The sequence below is a fragment of the Dermacentor variabilis genome, unplaced genomic scaffold (genome assembly GCF_050947875.1).
Source record: "Dermacentor variabilis isolate Ectoservices unplaced genomic scaffold, ASM5094787v1 scaffold_13, whole genome shotgun sequence".
Taxonomy (NCBI): domain Eukaryota; kingdom Metazoa; phylum Arthropoda; class Arachnida; order Ixodida; family Ixodidae; genus Dermacentor; species Dermacentor variabilis.
Genome location: NW_027460291.1, coordinates 35,059,476 through 35,073,645, shown reverse-complemented (window position 1 = coordinate 35,073,645; position 14,170 = coordinate 35,059,476). Strand labels below are relative to the sequence as shown.

At 47.0% G+C, this 14,170-nt stretch overlaps 1 protein-coding gene across 1 annotated transcript in view; it reads left to right on the top strand.

The window, feature by feature from the left end:
• LOC142566675 (retinol dehydrogenase 12-like) overlaps positions 1 to 14,170 on the top strand; it is a 61,299-nt gene that overhangs the window by 6,103 nt on the left and 41,026 nt on the right. Inside the window, exons 2-3 of the mRNA XM_075677506.1 lie at positions 4,402 to 4,631; positions 5,682 to 5,921. Coding sequence (XP_075533621.1) covers positions 4,409 to 4,631; positions 5,682 to 5,921 — 463 coding nt within the window. The 5' untranslated portion in view covers positions 4,402 to 4,408. The remainder of the gene's footprint in view (positions 1 to 4,401; positions 4,632 to 5,681; positions 5,922 to 14,170) is intronic.

The following is a 14,170-nucleotide window of genomic DNA, read 5'->3' as shown; positions in this document are numbered from 1 at the left end:
TTCCGGAGACAGGTAAAAACATGATGTAAACGGCGAAGATGGGTCGGAAAATCAGGGGAAAAGACGACAACGTCGTCGACGTAGCAGAGGCAAGTATGCCACTTCAGGCCGCGCAGGATCCCGTCCATCATGCGTTCGAAGGTGGCGGGCGCATTGCACAGACCGAACGGCATCACAGTGAATTCATACAAGCCATTTGGTGTTACAAACGCGGTTTTAGAACAGTCAGCGTCAGCCATGGGCACCTGTCAGTAGCCAAAGTGGAGATCTAAGGAGGAAAAAAACTCCGCTCCTTGCAAGCAGTCAAGGGCGTCGTCGATACGTGGCAGCGGGTATACATCCTTTCGGGTAATGTTGTTAAGCCTTCCATAATCAACCCAAAATCGTATGGTGCTGTCTTTTTTTTAACTAGGATGACTGGTGATGCCCAGAGGCTATAGAAGGCTGGATGACACCGTGTTTTAGCATATCGTTCACCTGGTCATTGATAACGCGTCTTTCAGTTACCGATACTCGGTAGGGACGCTGCCGAATGGGTGCATGGCTCCCAGTGTCGATAGTGTGCGAAACAGTCGTTGTGCGGCCGTGTGATGTTGCTTGGCAGTCAAAAGAAGAACAGAAGCCTTCGAGCAAGTGAAGAAGTTCGTCGCGCTGCGTCGTCGTAAGGTCACTGGCGATAGCTGGCGTCAAAGAACGCGGCAGTGACAGAGGAGGCGATGCCTCGAGAGTGGCAAGGTAAGTGGAGTCGTTCAAATTGTCAAATATTGAAGATGAGGCCAGTGGCTCTACTTTGCCAAGGCTTTCACGGCTATGTAAAGTAATTGGTTCAGCTGATGGGTTTGACTCAGACACATTAGAAAGACGCCAGTTTTTAACTCGAGGAAGGCGAACGGCAGTGGTAGTGAACAGGGCGAACTAAGAGTTCATACGGAGCGAAGAATACTGTTCCGTCATCTACAGCGTCACAAGACATACTGACAAGAGCGGAAGACCAGGCAGGTATAACGGCGTCTTCAGAAACGGTGATTTCGCGACAAGGGTCCTTGTGGTGAGTGATAATATCGCTCGAAAATTGAAACAGCTCGATTTCGGCGCGGGAGCAGTCAATGATCGCGTTATGTGGGGAGAGAAAGTCCCAACCCAGTATGACGTCGTGCGAACCTGATGGCAACACGATGAATTCTATGATATAGAGGACCTCCTGAATGACTACACGAGCGATGCAGGCGCCGGATGGCTCGACGTGCTGCGCGTTGGTAGTCCGAAGGGACAGTCCAGAAAACGGCGTCGTCACTTTTCCTATGTTGCGGTAAATCCGGGCATCTATCGCTGAAAGTGCAGCGCCGTTGTGTCAAGTGCTAGCGTTAATGTTCCTTCTATTTCGACTTCAGTAACGTTTTTCGGGGAAGTGTGAGGCCTTATACATTTCGCTGACACCGCAGTTCTCGCCTCCTGAACTGCGATTTTTAGTTTTCCTGGCGCATAGGGCTCCGCTGAAGGTGCATGGGGGAAAGGGAGCGACGGCAAGGAGAAGGTGAACGGCGAGTGGAGAAGGCGGTCTCGACGGCAGGATGAGATGCAAAGGTGTCCGAATTGTTGCGGCATTGTTGCAAACGTGGCGCATATGGACGCACATTGTTGGGGACGTCCGATGTAAGGAGGCGACAGTGACGTGCTACGTGTCCAGCCCGGCCACAATAAAAGCAAATCGGACGATTGTCTTTCGTGCGCCAATGGCCTTGAAGTCGTGCATACTGCACCACTTACCGGACTGGAAATGATACTGGCGGGTGCAATGGCGGGCGAAGGGGACCGTAGGTCTATGGTGCAGGCCTCGTAGCAACTTCGGCGTACGTCAGGGGAGCGGCAGTCTGAGCCTGCTGGAGAGAAGGAGAAATGTGGTCGGCTACCTGCTCCTTGATGACAGATAGGAGAGCGGGCGCCAACGGAGAACTGGACTGGCCGTGTGTAAGTGGAATAAGCGAAAGCTGACGAGCCACCTCATCACGGACGAACTCCTTGATCTGTAGCAGCAGCGACGTGCTATCCGAAGCAACAGCCAAGGTCGACATTGAAGTCGCCCGAGGAGGAGATTGGCGGGTGGCTATGCGTTATTTGCGTAGTTCGTCTAAGCTTAGACATAGACTGACGAGATCAGAGACTATCGCCGGATTTTTCGCCAACAGCATTTGAAAGGCATCGTCTTCAATGCCTTTTAACATATGGTGGATCTTCTCGGGATCAGCCATTGTGACGTGAACGCGGCTACAGAGGTCGACAACATATCCTATATAACTGGTAAATGTCTCCCCGCACTGTTGTGCACGACCGCGCAAATGTTGCTCGGCGCGAAGCTTGCGAACAGCGGGGCGCCCGAATACCTCCGTCACGTTAGTTTTGAAGGCTGTCCACGTCGTGACATCACGTTCGTGGTTGTCGTGCCACACGCTGGCGACACTGCTCAAATAATACGAGACGTAATTCAGCTTTTTGGTGTCGTCCGAGTGGTTGTGGACGACACCAATAATAATGGCTCGCGGAATACGACACCCGGTCATATTCAGCGAGCCATTCTTCTACGTCATAGTCTTCACTACCGCTGAAGATGGGTGGGTCACGTTGACGCAACGGGCCGGGCAGACCACGGTAGTCACCGGGACAGCGGATTGTGGTTGCGGTGGTCCTTATTCCGGCATAACGAAGACAGGCTGCAGTGTCCGGTTGCAAAGTTCCAGAATTCCTGCTGTACCCAGCAGCTCCACCAATTGTAAAGGAGGTTTATTCGGGTCGTAGAGCAGCAGCGACCAACGCAGCACCAGCAGGTAGGGCGAAGCCAGAGAGCGAACTGGGTATGAGCCACGCGATGGCAACAGGGCTTTTTAGCATGCCGATCTTCTTCGTCACACCTACTATAAACGAGGAGAGCGTTTGATTGGACTTTTCAAACTACGCCGTGGGTTACCGCCCGATGCTTGCGTCAGTGGTTACGTAAATTTGACTGCAGGAGATTGGAATAAAACGTATTGGAATAGTTTTACGTTATAAGGCCCCAGCTTACATATGTCCCGGTCAGTAAGCTCATCGTCGTGGTTTCTTACACCATACCCTCACCGTGCATTGGAGGTAGAACATCAAGTTTACCAATATTTCATACTTTCGCATCCCATTTGTTGTGGGTAGTCACGCGCTCATACGGGGCAATCCAGTCTTCCACGTCGATGCTATCGGTACCACAGAACGCTCTTGAATCTGTTAGATAGGCCAGGCGAACGGCTGGGATTGTCAGCGCTGGCCCCACCTACGTCACAATGTTAATGCCGAGGTGACGACCGCTCCGTGGTATCATAGGGCAGGCCGAACCTTCACAAAAATTCCTCGGTGACAAATTAGTGAAGCATTTACGTAAGAAAATGTATCTACAGATTACTTACAAGCTGCTGCCACGCTGCATACGCAAGATGGCTGCCGAACCAACGGCGCGTTCTTCCCCTTCTTTGTTGACAGTCAGCTGCGTCTTCAGTACTACGTCCTACTGCTTAGTGACAATATTACTAAAATTAAGAAAAGCTTCGATATTGCAACCTTTATTTCCACACTTCACATTTGTTTCCAACTCCTTCGCTTCTCGCCTTTTCTATTTGTATGTTGGGAGATCGAGTTAGTGGCAAATAAACAACGCACGTTTGCAGTGGCCGAAGTTGTTTATGGGAATACCCCGTGGCGAATATCCAGTGACCCAAGTTTTCTATTGGGAAACCTACCCACTTGCACATAATACCCAGTGGCCGAACAAGTATAGCTTACAAGACAGCAGCAGCGAGCTGCCGGCATCCGCAAATTGGGGAGAGGAGCCCCCCCCCCCCCCTAAGCAAGCTTCTCTTCAAAAAAAAATTATACTGTGTTGTAGTTGTAGTGTTGTACTGTGTTGTAGTCGTACTGTGTTGTAGGGCTGTAGTTGTTGACATATTAAAGCAGTTCGTAGGACGTGCGCCATCTTCTGTGTTGGGTCGTTTTGCGATGCATATCTTGTGTACAAGAAATGATTGTAGCCTATGGAGCATTCTTCTACCCGTGAGGTACCTGTTGCAGTCCGCATAAGTACTTGTGCAGCACTTTGAGCCGACGTAGAGTGGTATATTTGTTTAAAGAGAGACGAATAACGCCCAAAAATGAGCGCATTACCGACATAACTTGTCGATCTGCCTATAACACATCCTTGGTGGGAGTACTGAGTGTCAAAGTAGGAGCAACGCGTAATGCCCAGACTCAAGTATTGAGGAACAACTAAGTCTCCCGACTAAGTCGCTTGTTGGCGAGTCTTCCATAATGGTCACCCCTTGCTGAGTACTAGAAAAACTAACACGTCGTTTTTTATCTCCCTGCCACGATTCAATTTTTCAGAAGACATATGGGCACAAACGAGGCAGTCATAGATTCCGACGCCTGGTTCCTTTCACTGGGATTCATTGCTTCGATCGTGGTGGCGTTATGTAGTTATGGATTCAAGGTGGTCTCGGTGATCTTCGCTGCTCTTGTGGGCACTAACCTGTACCTGCGCTGGACCAAGGGCATTTACAATGGCATGAACCGGATGGACGGCAAGACCGTTATAGTTACAGGAGGAAATGCAGGTGAGTCGGGGGTAAACTTATTGATGCTTCGATTGAGACTGTTCTAGTTCTTTCAGCCAATGAGGCTCATGTGCAAAGAATTATTGTACTTTTGTTTGCAATGAAGCCTACTGCGTTCAATAAACACGTTGTGTAACATTAAATACTTCCCCAACTTTTTGTTCACAGCGGCTAATTCCCTATATAACACTGTGTATACTTCTTATATGTATACTGCGGGAAGGTGTACCCCGAATACCGCTGGTTTACGAGTGACGCTGCATGCGCTCATTATTACCGCTGGAAAAATGGGAAATACCGGAATATGATTCCCGCTTCGCTGTAACTCTTTACCAGAACAGTTCAAGACTACACTTTATATACCCTCTCCTAGTTTGAAAGAGAGAGATAGGCAAAGAGCCACTAGCGATGGTGTGAAAAACAATATGTGCAGCACTAAACGGCAGACACAGAGCAGCATGGATTAAGGATCGAATACGAGAAACTTGAGGGAAAGGCTGACTCTGGATGGGAAGTTCGAGGTGTCACGTTAGGTTAGGAGGAACGGTTATCTTTGTAACCGGTGGTGACGTGCCGTAAATAACGATACTAACAAAAACGTTTATTTCGTCTTGAAATATACGTATAGTTTTGGCAAGTTGGTCCAACAGAAAAAAGAAAGACTGGGAAAGTTCTGTACCAAAAATTGAGTCTCCCGTCCCCGACCGATAGCTGTGCATGTTGTGCGTGAATCGCAGTCAACCTGGCATATTATTGGCAGGCGATAGTTGCTACAGCACCCTCCAACTGTGGTGCTCTCTTGTACGTTAAAAAAGCCTTGGAACGAAACTTTATTGTCTGCGTTGTAAAAGCAGTGTCTTGGGCTGGTAATTTTTCTTACGCTGGCTTTTAAACATTGCGGGCGCCTCCCTTATTTAAACCACACGGTGCCTTGCGCGTGACTACTTTAAGAGGCCGGACTCTGTTTTCGGTGAATCTCTCTTGCACTCCACGCTACCGCTGTAGCGTGGAGTGCATAGACCGGCGGTCAAGCGTATCGCCTGCGTCCAGGGATCGGCAAAGAGACAGCCAAGGAACTCGCGCGGCGAGGCGCCCGCGTCATCCTGGCTTGCCGCAGCACGGCCAAGGGCCAGCGGGCAGCCGAGGACATCCTGGTGGAGACCGGCTGCTCCGTCGTCGTGCGCCAGCTCGACCTGTGCTCGCTCAAGTCGGTGCGCCAGTTTGCCGGTGACATCGTTCTGAATGAGCGGCGGCTCGACGTACTCATCAACAATGCCGGAATTTTCCCAGGTGCGTTTACTGATCAAACAAGGAAGAGACACTGGACTTGATGTCCTCGTCGAATGGGCACCCGAAAGGGACATAGGCAGCAGAGGTCTCCGCAAAGCGTTTGCTCGCGGCTTCTGATTTTGTATTTTTTCATACACTGAGTCGGACCGTGAAGTTTGCGGCCACAGGCGCATGTGCGGCTTCTAGTTGGGTTATTCCGCGTCAGCTCTTCCGGCCGTACGCTCGACCATCTTCGATTTTATTTTAAAAACATTTTCAGGATAGTTCGTTTGGACCTTAGCAGCGCGTCGAATGTGCACAGGGCCCTCTGGAGCTCCCTCGGCGCCGCCACATTATCTACTTGACAGATGTAATTATCCGGGACCCCCCGCAAAAGCATTGCAGGAATTGTAGCGCTTACCTTTCTACTCATATGCAAGTCCAGAGGGAAACTAGATAGAATGATAGCGAGGAGGCAAAGAATGGGTAGAACAGACGCAGTCGCGAAACGACTGAAAATAACGTGCTTCCGAATAACTGCTTTGCCACTCTTCGCTCGTAATTCCCATATAAGGAGTGGGGAGGGGGGTGAAGGGAGGATAGGGAAAAGGTGACGTGAGTGCGCGACAGCGGTTGCGGGCAAACGTATTAATTTAAGTTCAAGGCACGGTACGGTGCTTTTCTGCTATTTCTGAAAAATGAACGCCATGCAAATTGGCCGCGCGGTCAACTTACGCAGGGCGTGCAGATGCGGAGCCGCATTAAAGCGAACCGCAGGGTCCAGGAGACACTACGGAAGCGGTCACACGTCAAATCAGCACTTTTGTGCCGGCCACTGCAGCTTTGCGGCTGTGCCATTGCTCGAAGTCACGGGTTTGATCCACACCGCTGCAGCCGCATTTCAACGGGGGCGAAACAAAAAACGCTCGTGCACTTAGAATTGGGACACGTTAAAGAACATCACAGTGCTAAAATTTTCCGGAGTGCGCCACCATAGCCTGCCTCATAATCCTATTGTGGTTTTGGCACGTAGAGCCCCATAATTCAATTAAAGTTTAATACTTCTGCCACGAAGCGATGTGCCACGTAAGGCAATAAATATGCTCAAGCCTCTCTTACGTTATGAACTATTGCGCACAGCAACGCCTCAAGCAAACACCTCCCCCTGTGTGTTCTGTGTACTACGCAAACAAACAGCAGTGGTCCACGCAAGGTAATGTTTAACATCAACTCGCCACTATCGTGTTGGACTAAACGATGATAAAAGTGAATATTAGCCATCGACATCAGCGCTAATTATCGTCAATCAAGGAAAACAGCACAGAAACCTTCGCTTACATCGATTCCCACAGTGCGTGGAATCCGCATAATTTTTTTTCAGACGGTGCCAAACCAGGCAGGAGCATAAAGTAGCCAGAAATCGAGTATATTCCTCATCGCCGTAGAACTGACATTATTATAGTCGATAGACATGTCTTTTCATTGTAATATTATTTAGGCGCAGCGTTATTTTTCTTTCTGTAGTTTTCTTCTAAGAATGACAAAAATATAGCGTTTTCTAGAACCTATGTGCAAAAATTCTTATATACAGAAGCCCAAAAATACAATCATACAAATTTACAAAAAGCACATTATCTTCCAAATGCTTAATTTTCACCTCAGTGTCACGCAGCAGCCTCGCAAAGCCACGCTGAACTTGGCAAACACAGCATGTTGCATGGTCTATGTTTTCGCGTCCATAGGACACCGTAGTGATCCTTGTAGAAGTCTGCCAAATAAGGGCCATCATAGAAGTGGACATCAACTATTCGTACAGAAAGTTTGCAAAAAGGTAATTTTGTTTTAAGGATGCACAGAGTAGTGAATGGTCGCAGCTGTGGTCGAAATTAAGGCAAAAAGACGCGCTTGTGCCGCATAATAATGTTTAGCTTAGCAGGGTAGTTCAGAAAATACGTTCAGAATATGGTAAAAATGGGAAAGATGCAATGAGGAAGCGACTTTTCGACATTGAACTAAGCACGGAGACCTAAATTCTAAAATGACTTGTAATCAAACAAGGAATATTGCGAATTAGGCTAAATTATTATCATGCCAGGCTCGGTGGGGAAGCTCGACGGTGAGGCGTATCGCCACGTTACTCATGGCCGTCAGCTGAAGATATAACATTTGCGTTCTTTGTCAGTTCAGTTTAGATTTTCCTAGTGCTATTCGACGGAACTCATTAAGCTGCTTATGTTAAGAGTGTCAACTTTTGCATGTCTGAAAGCGTTATAAACTTTCCGTATGACAGGCTTTACAATTGTTGGATTATACTCACTAAAAAGTAAAGGCGTCATGTGCATCTGCATGCAGGTATGTAGGTGCAGCGTCTACACCACAGGAAACGTGTTTATTATTTTTTTTCCAATGTTTTTGTAATGGCGGAGTAAGAGACTGCAGAGCATTCGCGGGAAGTACTCTACAACACGCGCAAGTTGACTCGCGTCTCAACTCCACGAACCGTAGAATGTTTTGAAGAGCGACGGCAGATTAAAAACGCAGCGCACATGGTTCATGACACCGATACCTTGGCAGAAAACGCACACTGAGATGTCACACCTTGCGCATCACTTTCATTTCATTTCATTTATTCAACCTTAAGGGCCCGAAGGTATTACATAAGGGGGGGCGTGCATTAAAGTCGAAAAGCTTCATAAGAAAGTTACATAATAAAGTGCACATTGGTTGTAATAGGTACAAAAAAGAAAATATCAAAAAAGAAGAAAACGGAACATATACACAGTACCAACAAGGCAATAAATAAATAGATGTGGTGTTCATGTGGTTATGTTGGCATTATCAAAATCGTTTAGTTTTTCGCGAAATGTTTTGTGGTCGCTGCACGAGACAATGTCATCCGGGAGTGCGTTCCAAAGTGTTATGGCATGGGGGAAAAATGAGCTGCTCATCGCTGTCGTCCGGCACTTTATCGCCGCCAGGGGGTGAGTGTGAGATAAGCGGGATGATGTTCTGAACGAGCGTTTTAAGAGGGCGTGTCCTGAATGGGTGAAGTAAAAGAAAGTGTGAAGAAGGCAAAGACGAGAAGTTACGCGCCGTGAAGCAAGCAGTGGAAGAGACAAAGTTTGTTTTAAGGTGGTTACGCTGATATGTCTTGAATATTGTGACGTAATGAAGCGAGCAGCGCGGTTTTGTATGGCTTCTAAGTCATCGGCGAGATAAGCTTGTGAGGGATGCCAGATGGATGATGCGTACTCAAGTTTGGGTCGCACATACGTTAAATATGCTAGTTTTTTTTTATTTCAGACGATGCGGATTTTAAGTTACGTCGTAAATACCCTAGTGTGCGTGAAGCTTCGCAGCGAATTGTTTGAATATGTTTCACCCATGAAAGTGTTGGCGTCATATGAACTCCTAGATATTTGTAAGTACACGTGTGGTCAATTGGAACAGAGTTAATGCGATAAGTGTGGTGTGCTGTGGTGTGTTTGCGCGTGAAGGATATTACCTTGCATTTAGTGAGGTTAAGAGGCATGTGCCATTTTTCGCACCAAGAAGCGATAGTGTCAAGGTCGTGTTGTAGGGCGACTGTGTCGTTAGATGTATGAAGGGGGTTATAAAGAACGCAATCGTCTGCAAAAAGCCGCAGCTTCGTTGATATGTTAGTGGGAAGGTCATTTATATAAATCAAAAACAATAGAGGAGATAAACCTGCGCCTTGGGGAACCCCGGAAGTTACACTGGTAAGGGTTGACTGAAAATTGTTAGCATACGTAAACTGAACGCATCTCGTTAAAAAATTTTCAATCCATTCGATAATCTCGGGGCGGATACCGAGGGAGGATAATTTTGCAAGGAGATGGTTATGAGACACGCGGTCAAAGGCCTTAGAAAAATCTAGAAAAATTGCATCTATTTGGAGGTGATCGTCCATGTGTAGTAGTAGGTCGTGGGTAAATTCGGCAAGTTGAGTTTCGCAAGACAAACATTTACGAAAACCGTGTTGTAAGGGGTAAAAAAAATTGATTGATTCTAGGTAATCCATTAAGTTAGATGCTATAATGTGCTCAAGGAGCTTAGATGGGACACTGGTTAGAGAGATCGGACCGTAATTAGTAGGGTTATCGCGCCTTCCTGCTTTAAAAATGGGGATTACCTTCGCTTTTTTCCAATCGTCGGGAACGTTTCCTGTGTTTAAAGATTGATTAAATATAAGGTACAAAAATTTTGTAGAAAGAGTTATAGTACCTTTAAGTAATTTGGTGTTTATCTCGTCGCAGCCAGCCGAGGATGATATTTTAAGAGAGCGAATTAGATTAGATATGCCATCCGGGTTTATTTGCACTTTAGGCATTGTTTTTGCCGAGAAGCTTGGTAAAGGTTCCATAGTGCAGGGATTAGGGACGTGAAATACTGACGTGAAGAATTGATTTAGGGCTGCTGCGGAATTATTAGGGCTTCTTAATTCATCATCTGAGTCAACGAGATTTATTTCGTTAGTTTGTTGTTTCGTGGAGATGACACGCCAGAATTTATTTGGGTTTGAGCGAAGCATTGTAATCAGGTCAACAGAGAAGAATTTGTACTTGGCCTCATTTATTGCTTTAATATATTCAGTCTCACAGAGGCGATGTCGCTCACATGCTTCAGGACTATTTTTACTTTTGGCGGTTCTGTAGACGCGTTTTTTTCGGTTAAGTAGTGATTTTAAGTGTTTGTTAAACCATGGGTTATTTGAGTCAGACTTAATAATGATTGTAGGGATATATTTGTTTTTTAAGCTCAGCAACGTGTTTTTATAGAGTTCCCAATTCGCATTCACAGAACGGGTAGCGTAGGACTTTTCGAAGTGTTCATAAACGCGAGTGAGTTCATGATTGATTAGCTGAAAGTTTCCTCTATTATAGTCGGTGATTAATTTCTTCGTAGGTGATCTTCTTTTTAGTGGTATAGAAAGGGATACATGAAGAAGGTTGTGGTCGCTAATCCCGGGCAGTATTTTCACACTTGATATGTCATCAGGGCAGCTGGTGAGTAAAAGATCAATTGTGTTATCGCCTCTAGTGGGGTTGGTTATTGTTTGATGGAGGTTGAAGTCTAGTTCCAAGTCTAGGAATTGTTTGGATTCATTCAATGGCGACTCATTAGTTACTGAAAGGAGGGCCCAATTGATGTGAGGGTAGTTAAAATCACCGAAAAGAAAAAATAGGCGCATCGGGGAATTTATCTTTTATGTTTGTAAGGGAACTGCGAAGGTGATCACAAAAAAGCGGATGACTGCCTGGTGGTCTATAGCAAATGCCGTATACTGATTTAATCGAGGAATTATGTACACATACCCTTGTTAGTTCTAAATTGGAATCATGGCAGATGAGTGAGGACGATAGGTTGTTGTTCACTGCTATAAGGACGCCGCCTCCTCTCCTTTCCTTGCGGTCATGACGGTATTGCGTGAAATTCTGATTTAAGGGGAAAATTTCACAATCTTTGATGTTGTCAGTCAGCCATGTCTCGGTGAGAAGAATTAGGTCTGCGTCGATGTCTGTGATAAAACCATGTAGCTGCTCACGTTTCGGAATTACACTTCTGATGTTCGTGAAACCAATGTTTACATTTACTGACAAAGATGAACGGTTGCTTGAACGACCTTAGTTGTTTAGTCTGTGTCATTCGCTGTACGTATCAGCCTTATCACGCGACTGATGTGCGTAAGGTAGTAATGCAGGGGGTTTTGCGCATTCTAGGACAGCATCGGTTGCAGTGTCATAAAAATATGACTTATTGCCTACGTGAAGTTTGTCAACGGAAAGTTTAAAGGCACATTTTTGAGGGCGTATGAACTGGATTAATTTGGAGCGCGCGTTGCGAGTAGAGGGAGCGAAATCTTCTCTGATAGCATAGTCAGTTCCTTTCAGTTGGCGGCCGCAAGCAAGAATGTTTTCTTTAGTCTTGTAGTGATTTAGCTTTACAATAATTGGTCTCTTCTTTTCGTTACCATATTTGCCTAAGCGGTGCGCACGTTCAATGGCGTTTCAGTCCAATTGCAGTTTAAAAGTGTCAGCGCAAAGTTTTAGGATCTTTTTTTCAGACTCTTGCCAAGTTTCTTTTTCTGTGTCATCGAAACCAAGAAACAGAAGGTTGTTCCTGCGCATTCGATTGTTAGTGTCGTTGCTAGCCGCTTTAAGAACCGCGATGTCACGCCTGATTTGAATTGCCTCGTGGGCAGCTGGGTCGGGATTGGTTTTCGGGTGTGCGATTTCCAGTGCGGCTAGCCGGTTGCTAATTTCTGTGAGCGTTTTGTCCTGTGTTAACTGAGCGGTCTTTAGTTCATTAAGTTCGGTCCGCATATTATCTTGGCATTCTTTGAGTTTAGTTATGACAGCCAGAATTTCTTTGGTAGGACCGGGGTTCAGCTCAACGACACCAGAAATAATCAATAGCAGGTGGTATAGCAAATTGAAGGCAACAGCATCCGTACACATGCGAATAGCACGGTTCCAATCGGGGTCGTAGGGGCACGACACCGCAACAAGATAACGGTTGTCACTCCGGTACTCGGCTGAGTAGCGGAGGTAACTAACCTGCAGAAATAGACGTGGGGTAAGCATGGTGTTGCATGCGGTGTCGTGCCCCAAGTGGTCGATTCATTGCTGCGCCTTAAGTAGCCTGTGCTCGGAATGCGTGATCGGTGACGTAATCGATGATAGGGGTTGCCAGGCCAGGTGAAGAATCCGGGCTGGGTCTGGGATTTCCGGGGGTGTCGGCGGGTCCGTAGGCCATCCAACGATGCAGTCGCCTGCCTCGTGAAGGCATAGGGTGCTGGCCTGTGGCAGAAGCTCAAGGGAAGAGCACGAACCAGGCGATAGGCAGCACATGAGCAAATGCAGAAATAGACGTGGGGTAAGCATGGTGTTGCATGCGCTGTCGTACCCCAAGTGGTCGATTAGTTGCTGCGCCTTAAGTAGCCTGTGCTCTGAATGCGTGATCGGTGACGTAATCGATGATAGGGGTTGCCAGGCCAGGAGAAGAATCCGGGCTGGGTATGGGATTTCCGGGGGTGTCGGCGGGTCCGTAGGCCATCCAACGATGCAGTCGCCTGCCTCGTGAAGGCATAGGGTGCTGGGCTGTGGCAGAAGCTCAAGGGAAGAGCACGAACCAGGCGATAGGCAGCACATGAGCACCTTCAGAAATAGACGTGGGGTAAGCATGGTGTTGCATGCGGTGTCGTGCCCTATATGGCTCACCAACTAGGTACGCACAAGTGAACAGCACTCCGACATGCGGCAATCGTAAAAAATTATGAGCTCTGCCGGAGGTGCAAGACATCGTTCGAGTGAAGCAGAAATGTTCTCAGTCTTGTGAATCCACTTCTTCGGACTTCATATTTAGCTGTCACAAACATAAAGAATTTAGTTCCTTGCACGCTTGCTTTGCTTCAAAACGAAAAGAAAGTGAAAACACTGTGCATGTGAGAAGTTTTGATATCTGGCACAGGGCGCTGAGCGAAGAGAAAGAAAAAATATGCACGGAGCGCCAACGGACTCGAGGCACCACTGCATGCGTGAGATTTTGCTGAAGCACCGTGCAATTAGATGATTCTCTTCTGATGATTCTCTGATGGTTCCGTTTGCTGCATTCCCTCGATGCAGGGGATTTTTCCCGGCTGATCGCTCTCTATTCGTATTTTAGTAATCCGTGTATTTCCGTGCCCGCAGAATCCGCCAGCCCCGTAGTTGCGAACACTCTCGAGTTCAGCAAATCGCCACAGAGGGCGACGAAATCCACCGCGGTGCTTCTAAGGAAAACAAGAATAGTACCTGCCCTGCAAGAAATGCTGTCGTCAGCCCACTGTCTCCTTCTAAAGTCCAATTGGTGTAAAGAATGGCAAATGTCAGTTAACACCAGTAAATCTGTATGCATGTCCTTTACAACAAACAACAAGCCCTCGGAATTTTCTTACGCTCACGGTGGCACTTGCCTGAATAAAGTAAATAACCACAAATACCCAGGTTTCACATTCTCTTCTGACCTTTCATGGAACTTACATATTGAGTTTTACCTCAGTCACATTACGCAAACTTTTTTTTCTTAGACGATGTTTACGCCTTGCACCGAAGCACACCAGACTACTAGCCTATGTAACTTTTGTTCGCACCGTCTTAGAATACGCTCACATCATCTGGGGCGCTATAGCGTAAAACTATTCCAAACTTTTCTATTGCAATTCTGCTATCAGCCCTCCTCGAGTGGTCAAAAACTTTTTCGACCACGCC